At 30.0% G+C, this 22,239-nt stretch overlaps 1 protein-coding gene across 4 annotated transcripts; it reads left to right on the top strand.

Moving 5' to 3' along the window:
- Positions 1–11,178: 11,178 nt before the first annotated feature.
- Positions 11,179–22,187, top strand: LOC109803397 (VIN3-like protein 1). 4 transcript variants are annotated; one of them, XM_020364950.3, is made up of 6 exons: positions 11,180–11,424; positions 12,475–12,542; positions 16,868–16,978; positions 17,837–18,464; positions 20,184–20,494; positions 20,619–22,187. In XM_020364950.3, exons 4-6 carry the CDS (start codon positions 17,971–17,973, stop codon positions 21,812–21,814), a joined length of 2,001 nt encoding a protein of 666 aa, XP_020220539.1. In that variant the 5' UTR covers positions 11,180–11,424; positions 12,475–12,542; positions 16,868–16,978; positions 17,837–17,970; the 3' UTR covers positions 21,815–22,187. The 4 variants fall into 4 exon arrangements, with proteins under 4 accessions (XP_020220537.1, XP_020220539.1, XP_020220538.1 ...); XM_083069024.1 differs by lacking the exon at positions 11,180–11,424 and adding an exon at positions 11,450–11,880; XM_020364948.3 differs by lacking the exon at positions 16,868–16,978 and having other exon boundaries at positions 11,179–11,424.
- Positions 22,188–22,239: the final 52 nt, after the last annotated feature.

Raw genomic sequence — 22,239 nt, 5'->3', positions numbered from 1 at the left:
GGACTTATGAAAAAAAAAAAAAAAAGGTTCATGAGTGAATCATTGAGATAATATTTTAAAAAATGTGACTAATTGTTTAAAATCGTTGGATATACGTGAGTGGTTATATAGGTTCATGCAAATGACTATTGAGGGTTATAAATTAGTCTTTAGAGAGGAGAGAATGAATGAGTTGAACATGAAAGCAATTTTTTTTTGTTGGATTGGGGATAACAATAAAAGGGAAAACCAAGGATGAATCCCTAGGATAGAGAGAGGGAAATTCACAGAAGGAACTTTAATTAATTAATTGACTTATTTCATACTTTGTTTTGTGTAGAAGAATGTTGTTTACTTCATGTCATGGAGTGGTGTTGGAAAGTGGGGAGGTGAGGGATGGGCGGTAATGACGGAAGAAGGAGACGAAAAGGTTGAGGAAGAGGTTTGGAAATAACCTGTGATCCAAGAGATGAGAATATGGATGTAAAAGTAACTATATTTTTAATTTCTTTTAAGTTTATTTAAAATTTAAACAAAGTAAATAATTTTCTTTTGTAGCAATTCACTCATGCACCACTTAATGTTCTTCCTTACGGAAGAAAGTTAGTATAAACTATACTTTTGTGTGCATTTTTTTTTATAGGTAAAATGGTCGTGTAAATCATTAATATTAAGGATTTGTTTAGATATAAGTTGTAAGTATTTTTAGAGTTTTTTACTAAAAATAAAAAAAGAATTTATTGGTAGAGAAATTTTTAAAAATATTTTTGAAGTTGTATCTAAATAGACTTTAGATTTGATTTCACAAAAGTTCTTACAAGTCTTTAAAGATGACATTCGTGATAAGTAAACCCTAAATCTTAAATCATAAATCATAAGCCCTAACTCATTATCTTTCTCTTTGTTGATTATTGAATGTGCATCATCATGCATGGAATATAATAAACTTAAATCAACATCGTATATTGTGTTTGATAAATAAATTTACTCTTTTAAATATGTGATTAAGAATTTGATTTTTGAATATATGTGTATCAAAAAATGTTTGACGAAAATTATCAATTTCTTAATTATTGTGGTGTTTGTGTAAATAGATTTTGGAAAGAGAGAAATGAATGAAAAAAAAATACAAAAGTTTTTTTTTTTCCTTTAGAAAAGAAGATAAGTGAAAAATTGTGAAACTTATATTAAAATAAAATCTACTCATGCGTGACAAGATTTAAAAACCATCATTAAGTGAAAAAAAATATTTTGAATATGCTTTTGGTTGTCCAATAACAATTTGCATATGACAAAAATTAAATGGAAAAAAATTGCAAGTTAAAAATGTCACAAAATGTAAATTAAATTATTAGCTCCATTTTTACGTGTTTTTGTGCATAAATAAAAAAGTAGGATCTATTAATTTTTAATTTTTTACCTTTTTATTTCTCATCAACAATATCACTCAACTCATTTTTACTCTTTCTTTTATATTTTTTATTTATTTTTTACCAACCAACCAGGTAAGGAATAAAAGGTGACAAACATGTTTTTTTTTTTAAGTAATCATTATCAATAGTACATTGTATGTATCAATAACCTAATTATAAAAAAAAATGTTACAAAATTTCACATCCCCGCATACAAACCTTAGAATTAAATGCATGTTTCAAAACCATTAACCACTAACTTTCATATGCAACTATTATTACATGATCTATTTTGCTGGAGCATAATGATATTGAAAATAAATTTGATATTATTGTTGAATAGAAAAAACACAGGAATGGAATTATTCAATAACCGAATAATTTATATTTGAATTGGTGCGTGAAGGTTAGAGCCAAGAAAAAGTGTGTTGTGGCTGCGCCCAAAGTGATCGAATCCAAAGCACAGGAAAAAGTGCCAATCACTCGTCAAAAATCAATAAGTACAAAAACTCATGTTTGACATGCATTGCATCTTTCTTTACTCTTTTCAAGATTCTGCTTCTGCCTATACACACCATCAATCACTCCTAGTTCCATGATTAAACATCGTTTATTTCAATATTAATCCTCTCCGAAGATTTACTACTAAATTATCATTTTTATTTCTCTGTTACTGCGTGTCATTTGTTGGTTAGGTCATGATATTCAAAAAAAAAAAATCTTGTTTGAATGACAGCTATGATTCTACAAGCAATGTGGTATGCGACTATGCGTGGTTAAACAGAAGAGGAGTGCTACAGCCTCCGAAAAAAGTTTAAAATATTAATATTTTTAATAATTTTATTATTAAATAATTATTTAATTTAATATTTTATAATTTTAATTAATTTTTTAAAGATTCAGAATGTATTTGGGAATATGTTTTTGGAGGTTGTAGAATTTTTCTAAACAAAAATACTCGAACATGTTGAAGTGATAAAGATAATTAAAGTGAGAATAATGAACATGTTTAATCAAGAGAAACAAGAAAAATCTAATAAATTCAACCGTTAAACATGCTCATTATATGGTTAAACACGATCTTTATTTGATTTTCTTCCTTGATCCCTTGTTAATATATTTTTTTCCTATAAAAATAAAGTGATATCTAAAATATAATTTTATGTCTAAATTAAAAATCAAATCATGATTTTTAATTAAAAATTATAAATATTTAGTCACTTTCTTTAACTTGATTGTTAGTTCTTTAATCGATTAAAATCATGTCTTTGATTGACTAATATCATGTTATTAATAAGAAAGTGTCTAAATTTCTAAAATTTAAGACGTAAACTTAAAGTTAAAAATAAATACTTTTTGATAAAATAAACTACACATTATAAAACAAAAAAAATGATAAATAAAACTTTAATTGGGATATACTAAGTGAATAACCCATTAATAAAATAGTTATTTCATAAATAATAATTTTAATGTTTGTTGGTCCGATTAATACCATGGGTGGTTCTTAAACCTCAAAATCTTGAGTTTAAGTTTTGAATTTAATAAAAAAAATGATGTTAGAAGGGATAACCTCAATGCATTCAAGGTTCCAAGAGAAACTAGTTTATAACAAATTCGATAAATACTTTTATCAATATCATGGTATCTAAAAAGTTATATCTAGGAATGACAAAATGAGTCATGATCCATGGGCTTGGCAACTTGGGTCAAGCATCCTAGCCCGACAGTCCACTCCACCTAGCTCGTCGGCTCGCTTGTTTTTTATATTGTTATTTTGTTTTTAATATTAAATTTAAATAAATCACGTGATATTTAACATTATCATTCATGTACATCGACAATAACTTGAATTGACTTAAAATAACAACATGCAATCACAAATTATCAAATTCTCTCATCACATTCAAGAAAGCACCAAAACACCAATCTCAATATCCAAACTATACAAAATCAACCAACACATCAAGTAAAATCAAGCATAATCCAACTTCGCAATTCAACAAATTTTTGAAATCCAACTCCCTTTACATCTAAGTTTCAAAAACTGAGATAAAAAAAGGAAGAAGAAGATGGATGAGCTATAAGAACTCCGCACCACCACCAATACGAGACTTATTTTCATTTTAGACACTTTTGAATCACTAGCTAACTACTCGATTGAGAGCTTCTAGGACTTTCAAGAGGCCAAGAAAGAAGAAATATATAGGTTATAGAAAATTTATAGTGCTTATCACTACTTTTTTATAAAGTTTTCATAAATAAACCCATAAGACCTAATTCTCAAAAGAAACCTTATATACTTCTTTTATTGGAATTAAACTGGATCCCTACCTAGAATTTCTCAATAAAAAATTACTTAATTTCAAAGTTTTTCAATAACTTAACAACAAATCAACACAACACAAATTTTAACAAAAACTAGTAACACTAAATAGAAGCATTCAGTGTTACAAGTTACATATAATCTCGTTTATAAAGAAGACAATTTATAAACAAAATCAATGAAGACATTGAAATTTAAATAGATTTTATTATTTTTAGTTTATATAGTTTGATAAACTTTATTTTATATAATTAAAAATATTTTATTTTAAATTTTGTTATTTTTTTTATAGTCTTTATAGTAATTTTACTTTTAGTCTCCGTAAAAATAGGTAACATAAATTAAAAGAAAATAAATTTTATATAAATATAAATTAAAATAATAATGTTTTTAATTATAAAATTAAAAGATAGAATTAATGAAATACTAAAAAATAAAATAATAATTTTTTAAATATATATGTAATCGCAAGCAAAATTATTAAAGTTAATCTAGTAATAAAAATTGAACTGATATATATATATTATTAACTTAAAACATATAAAAAATATATATATTTAACAGGGTATCAATGATAACCAGCTGAATCAGGTGATTGCGTTTTGTCCTGGGTCAAGACTCGAGGCTTACAACGACGCTTTCTGTTTCCAAAATATTTGCTGAAAATAAATGCTAAAAGCAAAATAAATAAATAAATAAATTGGATAAAGTTGGTCTGACGCGCAAAAAATAGAATGGTTAATACACGTACCAATGGAATGGGGAATCACTGCTTTCAGTACTTTTCCTGCAGCCAGAAAGCAGAACCTACCTATTTGCTACTCGCAATCATCACCTTCATTTTTTATTTAGCTTCTTAAATAATTTTCACCCAACTTTTTTCATTTTTTTTTAATAGATCATAAGGATCTTTCAATACAACTATTTAACTCAACCAAAATTATTATAAGTGACAATTTTATCTTTTTAACAAAAGTACATATTTGATATTTGAATTTCAGATTATGATTAACTTAAAACAAGCTTATATTATTTAATTTTCGTATTCGTCAAACTTTAATGCTCGTCAATCCTAAATATACCTATATTTTGTTATTCTCTTATTATCAAGCTAATTTTTTTTTTTAATTTCTCACATGTATTTTTTTTTAGAGATGGTTACGGTGGAATTTGTTTTACGGACTCTTTTTACTCGGACTAGCACAATTAATGTTTCAATTTAGGTATGTTAACGTTCTTGTGGATTTGAAACACAATGCAAAGAAAAGAGACAGAATGGAAACTTTTAATAATTATTTGTCTCTAAATATTCGTTAAGTATTATCAAGCAATAATGTTCATGTATGAAAATATTTAAATGCACAGAATGAACAACACGTATATTAGCAATGCAAATCATAGTTCATTACGTACAATGGTCAAATTACATTACACATGAAAACATATTGATCAAAGTATACGAATACACAACGTGATTAAAAGAAGAACAATAAAACTATTCTACTTTTACTCCTAAAAAGAGAAAAGAAAAGTGGTCGAGAAATAACCATACCCAAAAACGATTCCTTGCACGAAAGTCATATGCGCAGGCAGAGAGTGCTTCAGATTTTAGTCTTAGTATGAGTTTTCCGACCTCTGTGAAGGTACGTAGCTCCTGTATTTATAGAGCCAATCAAGAACGGTTAATTTCATGCATGTACGCCACTAGGGGATAATCGCTATCCACTATGCTTGTTACGTGACTCTAAATTGTAACTTCCTCTAACCGTTCGCCTCACGCTTCAATTTTACTCGATTCGACCCTTAATAACCACCTTAGTGCGCTTTAACTGTTAGGATCCCTTCAATAACAACTCTTTACAATTTTGAGTTACTATATTTTAGAGTTACTATCGAGACCGCGTTCTAGCTTAACCCCTCAATGAACAACAAATAAATTTTCGAGCACTCCTTTGTTCAATTTAATTAATTCTATTCGAATGCATTCACGTGTAAACAAATAAGGCTCTCAATTTAATCTTGGTAGGTGTTGACCTTTATCTTTTGTTTCGAGTAGTTTTCACACCCTTTTCGAGTCACATGGTTTTAAGTGACCTTAACAAGAGACAATAGTTTTTATTACACTGTTTTGGAGACAATAATAAAACTCCTTTAACTATTTGCTTGTATGAGCAGAAAAAAGACGGGAAGAAAAAAATAAAAAGGAAAAAATAAAACGAAAAACTAAATATTCAGGGTTTATTTATTTTAAGAAAGAAATAGGAACGGTAAAAATTAATTATTTTTGTGAAATTCACAAAATTACATTGTTCCGAAAATAGAATGATATGAGAAGAAAATTTTATTTTAATTTTCTTTGTTTATTTTATATTATTTTTAATTTATAATATACATGTTTTAAAAATAAAAAATTAAAATATTATGGTAAAAAACTTCAAATAAAGTTTTATACAATTATTTTGTTTCACTATCTTTTCATTTATTTAAGTAAGTCGAGAGAAAAATTTCCATTTTTTTATTTTTATTCACCTAAATAATATAGTTTTTCATTTTATTTACCTTCCATTTTTATCATTTTTTTTCTTTTTATTTTATTTCTCTCTATTTTTCTCCTTATCCAAATAAAGAATTTGTGAAAAAAATACTTATTTTATAATTTGACCAACAAAATTTTTACAATTTTGCTCTTTAATGTATACAACTGGTTAATGTTTAATTTTTTATTCATGATTAATGTTTATTTTAACTTTTTGTGTACAATTTTACTTAACTAAAAAAGTGTTAATAATTGAGTAAGTGTATGTTTGTTTTTAACTTTCTAATATTTAAATTTACTTTCAATTCAATCTATTTACACTTATATTTTTTTGTTTGAGTGTATGAGAAAATCTGTCGATAAATATTCTAATGCATTTTAAATATATAATTTTATACTTTGTCTGGTAGAGAATAAATGTATAAAAATTGGGGTAAAAAAAGTGAAAATAAGAAAATATAATTAAGAGATGTTGTTTGATTGAGAAGAAAAAAAAATGAAATTTTTTTTAAAAGTGACAAACCCTACATTTTTATTTATTTATTTCTCTTTTCTCATATATATATATATATATATATATATTATTTTTCACATATTTGTCACTTATTTATTTTAACCAAAAATCAAAATTTTATTTTATTTCTTACCTATTTATCTTCACTGTTTTATTTCTCTCTACTATATTTGTCACTTTTTTTTTTTCTCTCTATCAAACACAAGTTTAATAAAATTTCAATAATTAACATATTTTGTCATTATATTCTTTAATATTGAGTCAACTGAATCAATCATTTAATAACAATAAGTTATGTTGAAATCACATCATCGTCCATACTCTAGATTGTGAGGTCTGTTTATTTTATAGGCAAAGTACGATGAATTGATAAAATGAACAGTGAAAAACACCATTTAAATTCACATTTCTATACAAAAGTCATTTTAACGTTATCGCAGTCACGATAAAGAGTCATCTTAACGTTATTACGGTCACGATAAAAGGTCGCATCGTACTTCTCTATTTTTAAAAATATAAAATAAAAAATAAAAATATTATAATAAGTGATTACAAAATATTAATATTAAAAATGTAATTAAATTAGTTATTTAATTTAAAAACATTAAAAAAAATATATTCTCTATATATAATATAAGTAAACAAACAATAGTTAAGATCGATTGATACCATATATCAAATTTTTATACTTATATTAATAAAAAATTTATAATACAAAATTAATCAAAACAATTGTTAAATAATTTTATATTATGTTTTAAACTGTGTGTTACAAAATTCAGATAATAAAATATTTGTTGTTAAATAATTTGATATTGTGTTTTTATTGCGTGTATCAAATTTACACAATTAACCATTTGTTAATATGATGTCTTAAATAAACATTCACTTATATTTTAAATAAACATTTTGTGAAAACAAAATAATGTGATGAATTAATTATATTTTTATTTGCATGAAATTTATAAACTTTACTCATTTTAAAAGATGTTTATACATTTTTTTACGTGGTATTCCCTAAAGAAAGAGCCCTACATTGTCTAATTACACCTTGTTTTGTTTATTTATATATTATTTTATGTTTTGAACTTTTAAAGTGGCTAGCAAAATGAGGTTAGACCTTGTGGATCTATGATTTAATAAAAAATTGAGATTTTTGAATTTGAATTTAAATTCAAACTAAGTTGTTGAATTGATTAATTTCATTTTGTATATATAAAAAAATATTAAGTGATGTAAGGATAAAAATATGATACATTTTTTCACCAATGATATTTCCCTCTAGCATGTTTTAAAAATCTACTTATCTATCAATTGAGCTATAGCTCGTCAACTAAAAACTTGATATACATGATATCAATTGATATCGGCCTACAATACGAGTATGACAACTTATTAAGTTAGTAAAAAAATTCTACTAATTTTTAATTAGTACACTGTTTTTTTTCCACGAGATCTTTTACGTTGTGTTTGGTGAATGTTAAACAAAAATATAAATCACTCTTCAGCTAATTTGGTAAGGATAGAAAAAGAGAAACTAATATGGACTCCACATGCCAGATCTTCTACTCTAAAACGAGAGGAAGTGCGCGAAAGTTGTTTATTAATGTGATTATGTTATTTTTTAGGATATTTATTGATTATGTCATAACTTTTTTTACTTCTGAAAAAATCAAATGATCGACGGTTTAATGATATTATAATTATAATAAAAAAAAGTAAAATAAACATTAATAGCAATAATTAATAGTAATAATAAAAATAATGGGAGAGTTGTGGTAAAAAAATGAAGAAAAAAAAAAGTTACCTAATAATAATACCCTCTCAAGTTATTTTTATAAGCACTACTTTATCTTTAAAATAGATTGATGATATAGAAGAAAGTTATATTTCTTAATTATAGAAAGGGAAAAAAAAAACTCTCAAGTTATTTTTACTCTCTTTCTCTTTCATTTATTTTTAATAAAAAAAACTTTTTATTTGCATTGCAAGTTTTTTCAATTTATTTCTCTTCAGTTTACTTGTTTCTTACTTCTTCTCTTTCTATTTTCTTTTTTCTTTATCAACCAAATGTTACTCTCTGTTTGGAATAAATAAAACGGCAGATAAAATCAAGATAGAGACGAATAAAATGACAGATATTGAAAATTGTGTTTGTTTGATAATAGCAATTGAGGAAAGATAAGAGTTATAATTTGATGGGTCTTGTCTTACAGGTTTTTTATATATTGATAAGTGCATAAAAATGCAACGTAATCTTGGTGTTTATAGATAAAAGTATCCCTATTTTGCATGTGGTAGGACCACAAAAATACTTGAAACATTATTATTTCTGGACCACAATAATTTGAATCCGCTATATTTATCATCCATTTTATTTGATTGAAATTAAAAAGTAATCGATTGAATCACTTTGAGAGTTTATTTAACATCAATTATATTTTATTTCAATTAATTAATCATTTTTACGGGTGAACCACGTTTACTATTTCAATCGATTCGATCTACCGTAACATCCTTAATTATTTAAATTTATTTATTTTCTCCATCTTACTTGATTCAAATGAATACTTTATTTTTTTAAATGAGGATTTTTTTTATAGAAATAAATTATACAAAATCACATTCATAATTATATTATACATTTTTTATAACTCACTTGAATTATACTCATTCTATAATCTATATACTAGCATTTTTATCATTATTAAATTTAAGACACTTTATGTCTCTATATTTTTTTAAAAATATTTAAAAATTATCAATATTTCTTGACACCATTTTATATAAATTAAAAGCAAAATATTAAATAAAATAGTTGTAAACAAGAATTAACATAACAAAATAAATTAAAGAATACACAACAATACATATAAGATGTTAATGGAAATAAAAATGGTTAAATAATATATCACTAGTTAGATAACATAAAATAAACAAATAAAATGAAATTAAGGATATATCATCAAAATATATATATATATATATAGCATATCAAGTGAGAGAAATTTATTATGAGAGGGTGAGAAAGTTAAAATATAACTCTTATATTTATACGATATGCTCCCTATATATATATATATAAGCTCATTTTAAACGTATCTCCATCCTATTTTAATGAAGTTGATAACTTGTAAGCTCCATTTTTTTTATTGGGTGAGGTCTCGGTGCCTATTAATAGACACAAATTATTATTACATGATTATCATTAGTTTCAATTTAACCGTAATTCTTAGATTTTTAGTTACATTTTAACTGATTTAGTCTGATTACGATAGATTCATTTTAATTTGCATCTTTATCAATTTGCATATTTATCTGCAACAAACAATTGCCCTCTTTACTACATTCCTATTTTAGACATGGAAGATTTTATCTCTTGTACATAGACCCTCATAGTCTACTCCAACTTCACTTTTCATTCTCATTTCATTTACTATGTTCCTAACAGTAAATTTCATAATTAGACCCATGTGAATTTATACCTTTCGTATTCTGTGCTTTTTTTTAAAATAAATTATTATATACATAGTAAATATATTTATATTATATCATTTATATATAATAAACTGTTTCATAATTTATATACACACACACATATATATATATATATATATATATATATATATATATATATATATATATTAGAAACTAAGAAATAAAATGAAATCCAATAAAATACTAATATCACTACATTTAAAAAATGATAATCTCATAATATAATTAACTATTATTTATATTAATTTAATTTACTAAAAAAAAAACCTTATTTAACAAATATTAAAATTTGTATCTGAAAATTTAGTCGTTATAACTACTGAATAATCAGTTGAATAATTTTGACACATGCAATGTGCAATTCAATCAAGTTAATTATTTTTTATGTTTCTAAATCACTCTCAAACACGAAATTATCCAATCAGTTATATTTTGAGTGAAATTTAAATAAACTCATTTATTTCATTTCTTTTCTCGTTTTCCATACTAAACAAACAACATAACATTATTTTATTTCTCTCTCTCTCTTTTTTTTTTTCATTTCGCCCTATTTATTTCCTCCACAGTCCACACAGCGTTAAAAGTGTAATAGATATTTTAAAGGAGTGTAATTTCTCCTTTCCTTATAAATTAAAAAAAGCGACTTTTGTCTCCTTATAAATTAAACTACATGAAAGTAGAATCAATAGACACTCACTCTCATTTATGCAACAACTACACGAAAGTAATTTGTTTTTATTAAAATAGAAATAGAAATAAAAAAAAAAATAAGTCTTTTAAAAGGTGTAAAAAAAAAAAAGAGTTTTTTGACTTTGCAGAGGGCAGTTAGGGGCATTCAAGTGCATATGATAAAACGGAAAGGAAACTTAGAAAAGAAAAAGTAAGTGGTGGTGTGTTAGCATAAATATAGGCATAGGGAAGATGAGAGTGTTGAGAGTGTAGCGGTAACCGTGCAACTGCAGTCCATTGTTGCTTTCAAACTACTACTACTCTTCCCACGCGCTCTCAGCGCGTCACTTTCGCCGTTTTCTCTCCGCTAAACGTGAACAACTCGTACAAGTTCCTCTCTCTCTCTCCAACTAACAACGAAGAATTTTCTTTCTTTGCTCTTCGATTCATTCATTCATGCTCTCAACAAAACCCTCCTCATTCTCCAAAGGTGCGTGCGCCACTTTCTGCAGATTCTCTTCTCAAATTCTCCTAAAATTATCACTCTCGCTCTCTTATTTTATTTTTCTATTTTTTTTTATTTTTGCCCATTTTTTCGGTTCTATTTTCTCCGCAGATTCCTTCCTCCTTCTCTTCTCCCACTCTGCCGTGTTATACTTTGTAATTATGTAACAAATTACGCGTTTTTGGTCTTCCTTCGTTTATATTAGCATATTGGAAATGTTTCCTATTTTTGGAAAAAAGAAGAAAGATGAAAAACTCGCTTTTGATTTCACTTCTCGGCAATGCCGACGCCACAATGCGTGTGGGAAGTGCCCTTAAATCGCGATGTGTGATGCTTTGTCTAGCACTCTTCACTTCTAAGTTTGTCTTTCGTGTCTGTGTCTGATACGCATGTATAAATAAATAAAAATATATTTTTGTCGAAGCAATTGGGATTTTGTGGGTAGGTTTCTATGCTATTTGCTTCATGCTTGTTTTAATCTTTTGCATGAGGCATTGTGGGGTGTGATTAAATGGGGAAGGAAAAAATGCTTATTTTACGTTTGATTTTATTTTATTTTTTCCTTTCATGCTATGTGTTTATTTTGTAGCTGGAGTCATTTAATTTGATTTTCCTATCCTGCATTATAGTTCTATTTATTGCTGGTGTTTTATGTTCTGTTCGTGAGCTACATTCTGGTATCTGAGTATATGAATTGACATTGTTCATATGGAATGTCATCACTTTTGTGTTTGATGAAGTAAAAATAGAGGCGAACTGTGCAAGAGAAAACTTTTATGTTAACATTGCATTAGTTGTTTATTTTTGACATTGAACAACTGGAATATTAGCTCAAGCAAGCTACTTGTCATGTTAACCCGTTTGTGAATTACCATTTGTTAACGTTGTTTGGTGCATTTCCATAATCGAGACTATTTTGTAATTTCCTTTTCTATATATTTTGCATAGAGTGGAGTGGTAACTCATACATGATACAGCTTTGATCTTCCGGCTAATATAAACATCTTTGTGATGCTATAACTCTGTGTTTGGCAGGCAAAGGCTATTCGATCATAGTTTTTAGCAATTAGAAATGGATTTAGAAGAGAAGTTCCATGCTAAAGGTATGGTTCTGTGCTTCTTCTTTAGTCTGCTCTTTCTAAAGTTTTAAACAATTTTTTTCTTCTCTTCGTGTGTTGTATTTAGAGCCAAGTGTTAAGTAGTGTAGTTTTATTATTCTATTCTCGTATGTTAATTTTTTGATTGTAAACCGTGTGGTATGGTATAGTATACTACTTAAATTTGAGTTTGGGAAAGATAAAGATGTGATTTAAATGTCTCGTTGCCTCTGTAAATTGTGCATCTAATGTTTCTGTTATATTACCAGTGCTCCTTCATTGAAAATCACGTTGCTATTTATTTCAAATATGTCTAACCATGTGGTTTTTTGCGTATTCTTTCCTAATAAAGACTAATTGTTATGTACAGTAACTACAGTTTCAGTCCAGTGTATGGTATAAATATAAATAAGCGAAGTGACTGCTTGTCACTAAGAAGGGTTTTTGTCCATATATATTTATTATAAATTTATAATTATAAATCAAGAACCTTGAAACTAAAATGTTCAAATAAGACGGTATTGAAGCTGCTTCGGCTCTCTTGGTTTATCATTAATGTAAAGCTTGTTTGGCCCATATGATGAAATATATTGTAATTATATGCTAAAGTGAAATATAGTAATGTAATACCTACAAGTCGTTGATTTGAGTAGAATTGAACTCGATTTTCTTAAGCAACGTTACATGTTTCAATCTTGTGAATGAGAGAAACATCATTGAGAGGAAAGATCTCAATAAAAGTGGTCATTCAGGTTTTTTGGCAGAAATTAATTATTGGCAAAGTCAAGAAACATTTTGCACTAATAACATGGTTATAGAAAAAAATATAGTGATGCAATGATTTGATATGCTCTGTTAGTATATATGTTAGGGATTAATTTTGCTGTCCAGCTATTTTCTTAGTGTCAGGGATCAATGGTATTATGAAACATTCTGTTTAAAAATTAAAAAAAACAATTATAAAAAAGTGATTTTAAAAGTGTATATTTTTAAGAAGCAGATAGATCTGCTTCTTAAAAACAAGAAAACAGTTTTTCTTCTTCTTTAAAAGCAGTTTAAACAAACACATTACAAAAGTAAAAAACTCTTTATTTTATTTAAAAAAAGAATTTTTTAAGAAAAGAATTCAAACAAACAAGGCCTATACAAGGGATAGGTTTGTGATGTTTTTCTAAAATAAATACTAAACATGTACATTCTCTTTTTGTATACAGTGTGTACAGAGCTAAAACCTAAGACAGTAAGACTCCATGCAAACTATCCAAACCTACTCACCACTGGCACTGGGCTGACTCTAGTGGGTTATACTAAACATGCAGTATTATTGTATTCCCTCCTCAATCTGGAGAGTGTAGTTTTGGATTTTTGGAATGCAATTGTAGCAATAGTTTGCATAAGAGTGAAATCCAATACCCTTCTCCATTTTTTATTTAAATTTGGAATAATATCGAACTAAATTAAAAAAATACAGATTATCTCTGTTATATTGAAGTGTTTTACATTGTGAAATCTCTATATTACCTCATTTAGGATGATGCTGATGATGATGATAATAATAATAATGTGACATGAGAGTAATTCAATTTTTTGTTAATAATTAACTATTATTTAATGAAGATTATTAGGATTTTAGAGAGGAAACCTATCTATGATTTATTTTTTCCAATAAGATATTTCTTAGTTTTTCCTTTTATGATTTATAAGAAAATCCAATTATTTTCCCTTTAAACTTGGGGATATAAATTTTTAGCCTAACAGTGACGTTCTATTTAAAACTGGGGATGTAAATTTTAGTAGTAAAATATTTAACTATTTTGCATTTATTTTCCACTTTAACTAACTGCTTGAACATAACATTCATAAGAAAAGTAAGACTTTGGTGTTCATTTTTCACAAACCTAAGTCGTTTGCTGACATGAGTCCCAAACAGTAACACTACCATTTATGTTTCTGATATTCTGACTATTAGGTGAAGAGTTTCATTAACGGTTTTACATTGACATCTCCAACTATCCCTCTCATGCAAGAGCCTTTTGGTCTTGAAGCATGGACAGTCACTATGCACTCATCCACTTACCTTGTGATGAAATTCAACTTTTTAGTAGAAATTTGGGGGCAGTAAACATCAAACCCTGGAGTCTGGACCACATGGTTACAAGAGGCTTTGATACCATGCCATGAACTATTCAAAAAAATTTAGCTGTTAGGTAAAGACACGTGAATGGTTCACCCTCTTAATGTCTGAAAAGAATCTTAGGAGAACCACACCACAAAAGCTAGCTTTTGTAGTTATAGAGCCTAAGGCATTGTAAACCTCACATTAGAATCTCATACTTCCAATGTGGGACTAAAGTCTCATATCTTACAATTGGATCCTAACATCCCGCCATGCTTTGCTTCCATATGGCTGGCTGTGCACTAGCCCTTTGACTAGTCTTGGACGAACACTGCAATGCTAACTTTACCACCCTTGCTGCTCATTTGCAACTAAGAGATATGGTGGAGTTTGATACCAATTGATAAGAACCTTGGGAGAACCACACTATAATGTTTAATTGTTGTAGTTGAAGAGCTCAACATGGAATCACTAGAATCCCTTACTTCCAATGTGGGACTCACATCCCATACCTTGCAATTAGATTCTAACAATGGGGCTAGTAAGTATCAAAACTTAGATCGCTTGGTCATAAGAGGCTTTGGTGCCATGCCAAGAACAGACTTTTAAAAAAAATTATGCTATTAGCCTATTAAGTGAAGACACACGAATGGTTCACTCCGTTAGCATCACAAAGTCAATAAGTTAGATAGTTGTGCTTTCAGAGATTTTTTTTATCCATATCAATGAGGTACTAAAGACTGGTCTTGCCTTAACCAGAAAGGCACAACTAAGGTGCTGATCCCATCTGACACCTTGCCTCAGTGCCTTGCACACACTTTCGATGTGTTTGACTACACTGAGCTGAACTGCAATTAGAAGCTGGGGATTATATCTTACCCTATTGTTAATGTTTACCTTACAATTTTTTGTCTGTCATCCTATTCCCACAAGCCATCATGTTAAAATTTTTTCACATTTTTGCTTAATGGGAAACTGATTTATAATTTGTTCATACATTTAAGATTAGTTTACAAAATAAAATTCAAATATAAGAAAATATTCAATTTTAGTGTGTTTATTGAGGAGTAGTTGTTCCAACATAAGATGACAATTTCATATTCAATTGTAAGATTGTTTAATAATTACGTTCCATATTTGAATGAGAAATGTGTAAAATTTTAATTGGTGTCAATTGAGACATACATGGTAAATTAAAAGTAAAGCTTTGGCATGTGATTGCAGATGCACATTCCCCCGTTCTATATTAAGGGTTATTCCAAGTGTACATGCCACACATTGTCCCTGGATGCTTTTCCAGTAGTTGCCACCATAGTAATGAATAGTTTTTTATAGAAGAGCAGAATAGCCCTAGGCTGAAACAGCATAGCGGCCTTCAATAGTGACCAAAATGGTGTCTTTTCACCTGCTATAGCAGTGCTACCATGATATAGGTTTCAAAAACCCATTTATACCCTTGAAACCGCATTGATTAGGATTTTTTGAGTACAATTGTGATATCTCCCCATTTTCTAATGCATTTTTTGCTTAAGAAATATAATAGGGTTTGAAACCCTTCTCCTTGACCATTCCAAAAGAAGGTACCTTTGTTACTTTGCACTTTATTACTATTTTTTTTCCTATGTTGTGTTCTTTCTTATTCCTTTCAACTTAGTTCGCATTGTTATATTTTTTTGTCTATTTTTTTTTTTTGTATGTTTTTCTTTCAATTTTACCATCATCTTTCATTTTTCACTTTATTACTTTGTTCTAATTGCTTCTAGATTAGTGATTGTGTGTATAAATTCTAACTTATTACTTATCATGAATTTCTTTAATTTTGTGGTTTTTTGTTGTGGAGTATTTATGTGTAGTATTAGTATATAATTTATTTAGTTTGTATTATAGTGTTTAAAGTTGTGGCCATCCTGCTTCATGCTATCCTGCCATAACATGTTCCAAGTTGGCCGCTGTGCTGCTAGCTAAGATGGATAACTATGGTTGCCACATTGTTTGCTATGGAGATGGTTTCCTAACTCCCCCCTTCAATATTCCATGAATTTTTTTCTTCTATTTAGTTTTAAGGTATTTGAATTAATTTGGAAAGCCTGTTGTGTGCATACTTGTGCTTCTTCACCAGTCCTCAGTTTGAATATTCTCACTTTTGATTATAAAATCTGATCCTATTATTTGGAATTTATTATGAAGATCATGTCATAAATCTATCCATTTTCAGGATGGCTGGAGATTTTTATCCCTCCCATTGCATGATTGCTTATAATCTGGGTGTTTAATTCAAAATCTGTGCAATCTGACTGGAGGATCTTGGTTCCAGGTCTTTTCCTAGGTAGATGTTCATCTAGAAGTAGAGTTGCTGTAATTGATTCATACTCGTGTTGTTCTGGCTGTTTATCTTGAATAGTGATTTTGCCTGATGTAGTTTGGTATTAGCATCTGCTCATATTTTAAACATCCATGTTTGCAAATTTTGTAAGCTTATAAATTTGAAAGTGGATTGATTCCACATTGTTTCTGTTGATGCAAAGGGGAGTATTTAATATGAACAATTTTTATCCTCTAAGGATGTAAACGATGTTATTTGGTGTCAAATGGTTTTGATTTACAATAGTGTTAAAGCAGTTTAATGCAACAGTGCTTGGATAACATGTAAACTTAATTGAATTTTGTTGAAGTTTGCTCATAGTCCTTTGTAAACTGTCTCCTAGATTAGTTCTTTCATGCACACACATAAGCTTTACCATAATCTCCTTTTTAGTTCTTTGAATTGATTACATTTTAATCCTGTGAACTCCACTTGTTCATCGATGTATGATGCTGTAAAGTGTGGCTTATGTGTGCTTTAAAAATGGGTAAAAGTGGGTCTGATTTTATTTGTTTGAAATCAATTCAGTTCAGTTGTATCTGATCTGACGGTTAACCTGTCCTGATTCCTGAATAATGCAGCAAATTGTAGAAAGCATCTGCTCCATTGGTGGTTGAACTGTACAAAAAATACCCTTGTTCATATTTCTTTGATGAAACCTGAATTCGGCACCTATTGCATTCATTTATTTTACTTTTACATAGTCTATCTTTGCTATTTGTGTTGTCTTAGTTCTAGTTTTATTGTTTATATTAGTTTGAAGTTTAACTTTGGTTATGTTTCTGCCAAATGCTTCTACAATTGGTTGTTATTTCTGTCCAGTTTCTGGTGTTCAAAGTCTTTCTTCCAGTGTGCAAAGTACTCCAGAAAAAAATGGCCATTCAGATGGTGCTTCAAAAAGTTCAGAACTCCTTCAGCAGTTCCTAAAATGTTGTCCAAAGAAGGAACTTCTTCAAATGTGTTTTGATAAGGACAAAAAAAACATTTCATCAAAAAGCAGGATGACTGAAACGAAGTCAACCAGTAAGATAATTAAGAAACAGGACACAAAAAAAGTTTCTAGTTTCAGCCATCAGCCCTCTAGAAAGCAACCTCGGAAGGGTGAAAACCCCACTCGACTTGTACCTCCTCCAGACCAGTCTTCTGATTTTGGCCATTCAAACACCTGGATCTGTAAAAATGCTGCTTGTAGGGCAGTTCTGTCCATAGATGACACATTTTGTAGACGATGCTCTTGCTGTATTTGTCACCATTTTGATGATAACAAGGATCCTAGTCTCTGGTTGGTATGCTCATCTGAATCTACTCAAGGGGACTCCTGTGGGTTGTCTTGCCATATTGAATGTGCCCTTCAACATGAAAAGGTGGGAGTTGTTGATCATGGGCAGCTAATGCAACTAGACGGTGGTTATTGTTGCGCATCCTGTGGTAAAGTTACTGGGATACTTGGGTAAGTAAATTTGTTCACTTGTGCTGTGGATGATATTTGTCATTTCTCCTTCCACATTTTTGTTGTTGATATACTGAAGTTTTGATTTGTTTATAGACATGATTTACAATAGGACACTATGGCGTTGTTTTATTTATGTTGCTGACTCTACCTACTAGAAATATGTGGTTGTTGTTGATATATACCAAGGTTTTGGTGAATTTATAATAGTTTGTATACTTGATTGAGCACAAGTTGATATATTGGAGGAAAAATCACACCAAATACAGCAAATATAGAAGAATTTGCTGTCCCACAGAGTCAGACTTCTACAGTTTAAAGCTCTATGTCCAAATTACTAGTTGCTACTAACTTTTTTCCCCTAAACTGGCATCATGACTGATGGAATCTTGATGGTGAATTCCACATCTAGACTCTTAGCTCCTCCAATCTTCATCCATGGCTCCAAGATGCAAAGAAAATCAACAAAACATGGTAGAGAAGAGGGTGATTTGGGCGCACCGCTTTCGAGTAGAGGATAAGCAAAAAAATGATGATCTTGCTACAAGGAGGAATTCCTTAATGAAATATCTTAAGGAGTAAAAACTCCAAAGAGAGAACAAGACTTTGAAGAGAGAATTTTGAATACTCAAATCTCAATAATGCTCAAAGTGACGAGCCAATACAAGAGGTGAGAATATATAGAGCGAGGTAGCTTAGGGAGCAAGCTAGACAAATTAAGGTAAAAATGGAACATTGGTTGCCTAACCCATGGTGAATTGGTGCGCCTAAAACATATGAATTTGGAATTCAAAAGTGGCGCCAATTCTAATGGCTCTAGAATTCATGTGTCACCATGTGCTCTAGATCTAGACTAACCTATAAGAAGTTGCCATTCAAGAATGGTGTGACTAATGGATGACACATCTGACTAAATGAAGTTTACTAACCTATGGTGGGTGTATAATACACCAAGGTGGACATCCAACTCCATGTGGGTGGCGCCACCTCCTAGGCCCATAAACCAATCCATTTAATTAGATGGGTCATTTACTAGTTACCTCGTCTACTCATTACACCTTAAATAGAAAAATGCAAGGAAATACATCTATAATACTTGACCCCGAAATAAAAGACAATATTACAAAAATAAAATAAAATTTACAAGTAAAAGAAAATGGAGATAACCCAAGGCTCAAAAATGAGCTTGAGCCTTTTATCTTCAAGCCTAACTCACTCCTCTTGGTTCCTTTTGTTTCCATCAATGACAGTTACTATTCAACATATTCTAGTAATACATGACTGCTAATGGCAATTATCATTAGTATATTACACCTATTTTAATATGTAATTGTTCCTACTTTCTGTGGATAACTGCCATTAATGCCCCTAGCCCAGTTCCCATCAGTTGTGACAGTATAATTCTTCTCGACTTTCATTTTGAATATAATATACTATTTAGTAAAAGAATTTAAAAAGGACTTGCCTATGTTTTCTGCATTACGCTGTCCACAAGTCACTCATCTGACATGCTTGCAGCAAGAAAGCAAACATACTATTGCAGTTTTTGCTGCATTTCATTTGTATTTTGAAAAGAATTGAAATCCCTTATGACAGTTTTCAGTTCCTCAAAAGATGTGTATACTGTATAATTGTCAAACCATTTGCAGTTTGTATGTCGGTAAGTAAATTTACTTCCACGTGTTGATGACCTTGGTGATAAATGTTTATAAATGGCAGATGCTGGAAGAAGCAGCTAAATATAGCAAAGGATGCTCGGCGTGTTGATGTACTCTGTTACAGGATATATTTGAGCTACAGACTCTTGGACGGAACCTCAAAATTCAAAGACTTGCATCAAACAGTACAGGAGGCAAAGACTAAACTGGAGACAGAAGTTGGTCCTGTCAATGGTGTTTCTGCCAAGATGGCTCGAGGCATAGTCAGCAGACTCCCTATTGCCAGTGATATACAGAAACTTTGCTCTCTTGCTATTGAGAAAGCTGATAGCTGGCTTGCTACCGTTCCCAATGTAAATCCAGATTCCACAGGTTGTAACTAATGCTCTTTAACTTTTTTTTTTGTATATTTTTTTTTTTGGGGGGAGGAGGGCTTAAATTTGTTGCTTTTCGGTCTCATTTATTTGACACACGATGGTGTTTTTATTACTCACAGGGGGTTCACTTCCTGCTGCTTGCAAGTTTATTTTTGAAGAGGTAACAACTTCCTCAGTCAAAATCATTTTAATTGAAATGTCAAATACATGTTTTGAGGAAATTAAGGGATACAAGCTCTGGTATTACAAGAGTCGGGAAGAATTACCCACTAAAGATCCTGTTTCCTTGTTTCCCAAATATCAGAGGAGGATTTTGATATCCAACCTCAAGCCTTGCACACAATATACTTTTCGGATTATATCTTACACTGATACCTGTGACTTGGGTCATTCTGAGGCTAAGTGTTTCACCAAGAGCATCGAGATAATTAAAAACAATCCCTCTTCGTCTGCTGCTATGAATCATGAAAAAGAGAACATTCTAACTAGGGGCAATTCTTCGGGCTCGAGGGTGGGGCCCAATGCTACAATGGAAGGCTATGGATTCAAGGTTCGAGACCTTGGGAAAATTTTGCGCCTTGCTTGGGCTCAAGAACAAGGTTACTTCGAAGAGTTTTGCTGTGCCAATGTGAAAAATTGCTGTGGACAAAGTGAAACGGACAAGCCTAGAATTCCAGAAGCACAGTTACCTTCAGTTTCACGAGGCCTTGATTTAAATGTTGTTTCCGTGCCTGATTTAAATGAAGAGCTAACACCTCCTTTTGAGTATTCTAGGGATGAAGATAATGGTTGCTCTTTGCTGCAAGCTGTTGAGGCAGACGATGATGCTGCTTCTCATGATCTAGAGAAAAATGGTTTGGCAAGATCACATGGGAGTGGTGATTCCCAAACCTGGGCCCATGGACCAGCAGGAGAAGTGTCTGCTGTTGATTCTCGCATAGATATGTGCAGGAGGAAAAGGATAGCAAGCACAATAGAAGAGACACATGACTGTGACAGCACATTGATAAATGGTTCTCCTTTACGCATATCTGATGGTTCGTGTACCTTGGATGAGAACTTTGAGTATTGTGTGAAAGTAATCCGTTGGCTAGAATGTGAGGGTCACATCAAACAGGAATTTAGGTTGAAATTGCTAACATGGTTTAGTTTAAGGGCGACAGAGCAAGAACGCAGGGTGGTTAATACCTTCATTCAAACTCTTATCGATGATCCAAGTAGTTTGGCAGGGCAACTGGTAGACTCTTTTTCTGATATTATATCCAACAAGAGGCAAAGAAATGGATTCTGTAGTAAAGCCGTGGCATCAAATTAAGGGTGATCGCGTTATACAAGTTTATCATATGCTTCAACCTTTCCATTTATCAGTGTCACAAAAAATCACCACCTCTGATTGTCTTCCTTGTACAGGCATTTTTTTTAAAACTAATCATCTTCCAAGGGATTCATTTTTATTGCAGGCAAGTTTTGTCTTGCTAAAAGGATTTGCTTCGATGATCGCAAAAACAGTAACTCATTTTTCCCAGGTGGGGGGATTTATGGACATGAAGTTTCAAGATGTAGGAGGCATTATGCTATTTCTAAATTGCTGCAATTATTTTCAGTAATGAATTTAATTACGGAAGATATTATTTTCGTATTGAAACTCTCTTCTCATAACCTTTATTTGAAGAAGGTACGTTATTCAATTGCTGATTTGATTTATTCACGTCATCTTTGTTGTTCACCGCACTATGAACT

Source organism: Cajanus cajan, chromosome 2 (assembly GCF_000230855.2).
Source record: "Cajanus cajan strain Asha chromosome 2, NIPB_CcT2T_4, whole genome shotgun sequence".
Taxonomy (NCBI): Eukaryota; Viridiplantae; Streptophyta; class Magnoliopsida; order Fabales; family Fabaceae; genus Cajanus; species Cajanus cajan.
The sequence above is the reverse complement of the archived record's forward strand: the minus strand, read 5'-3'. Positions and strand labels throughout refer to the sequence as shown.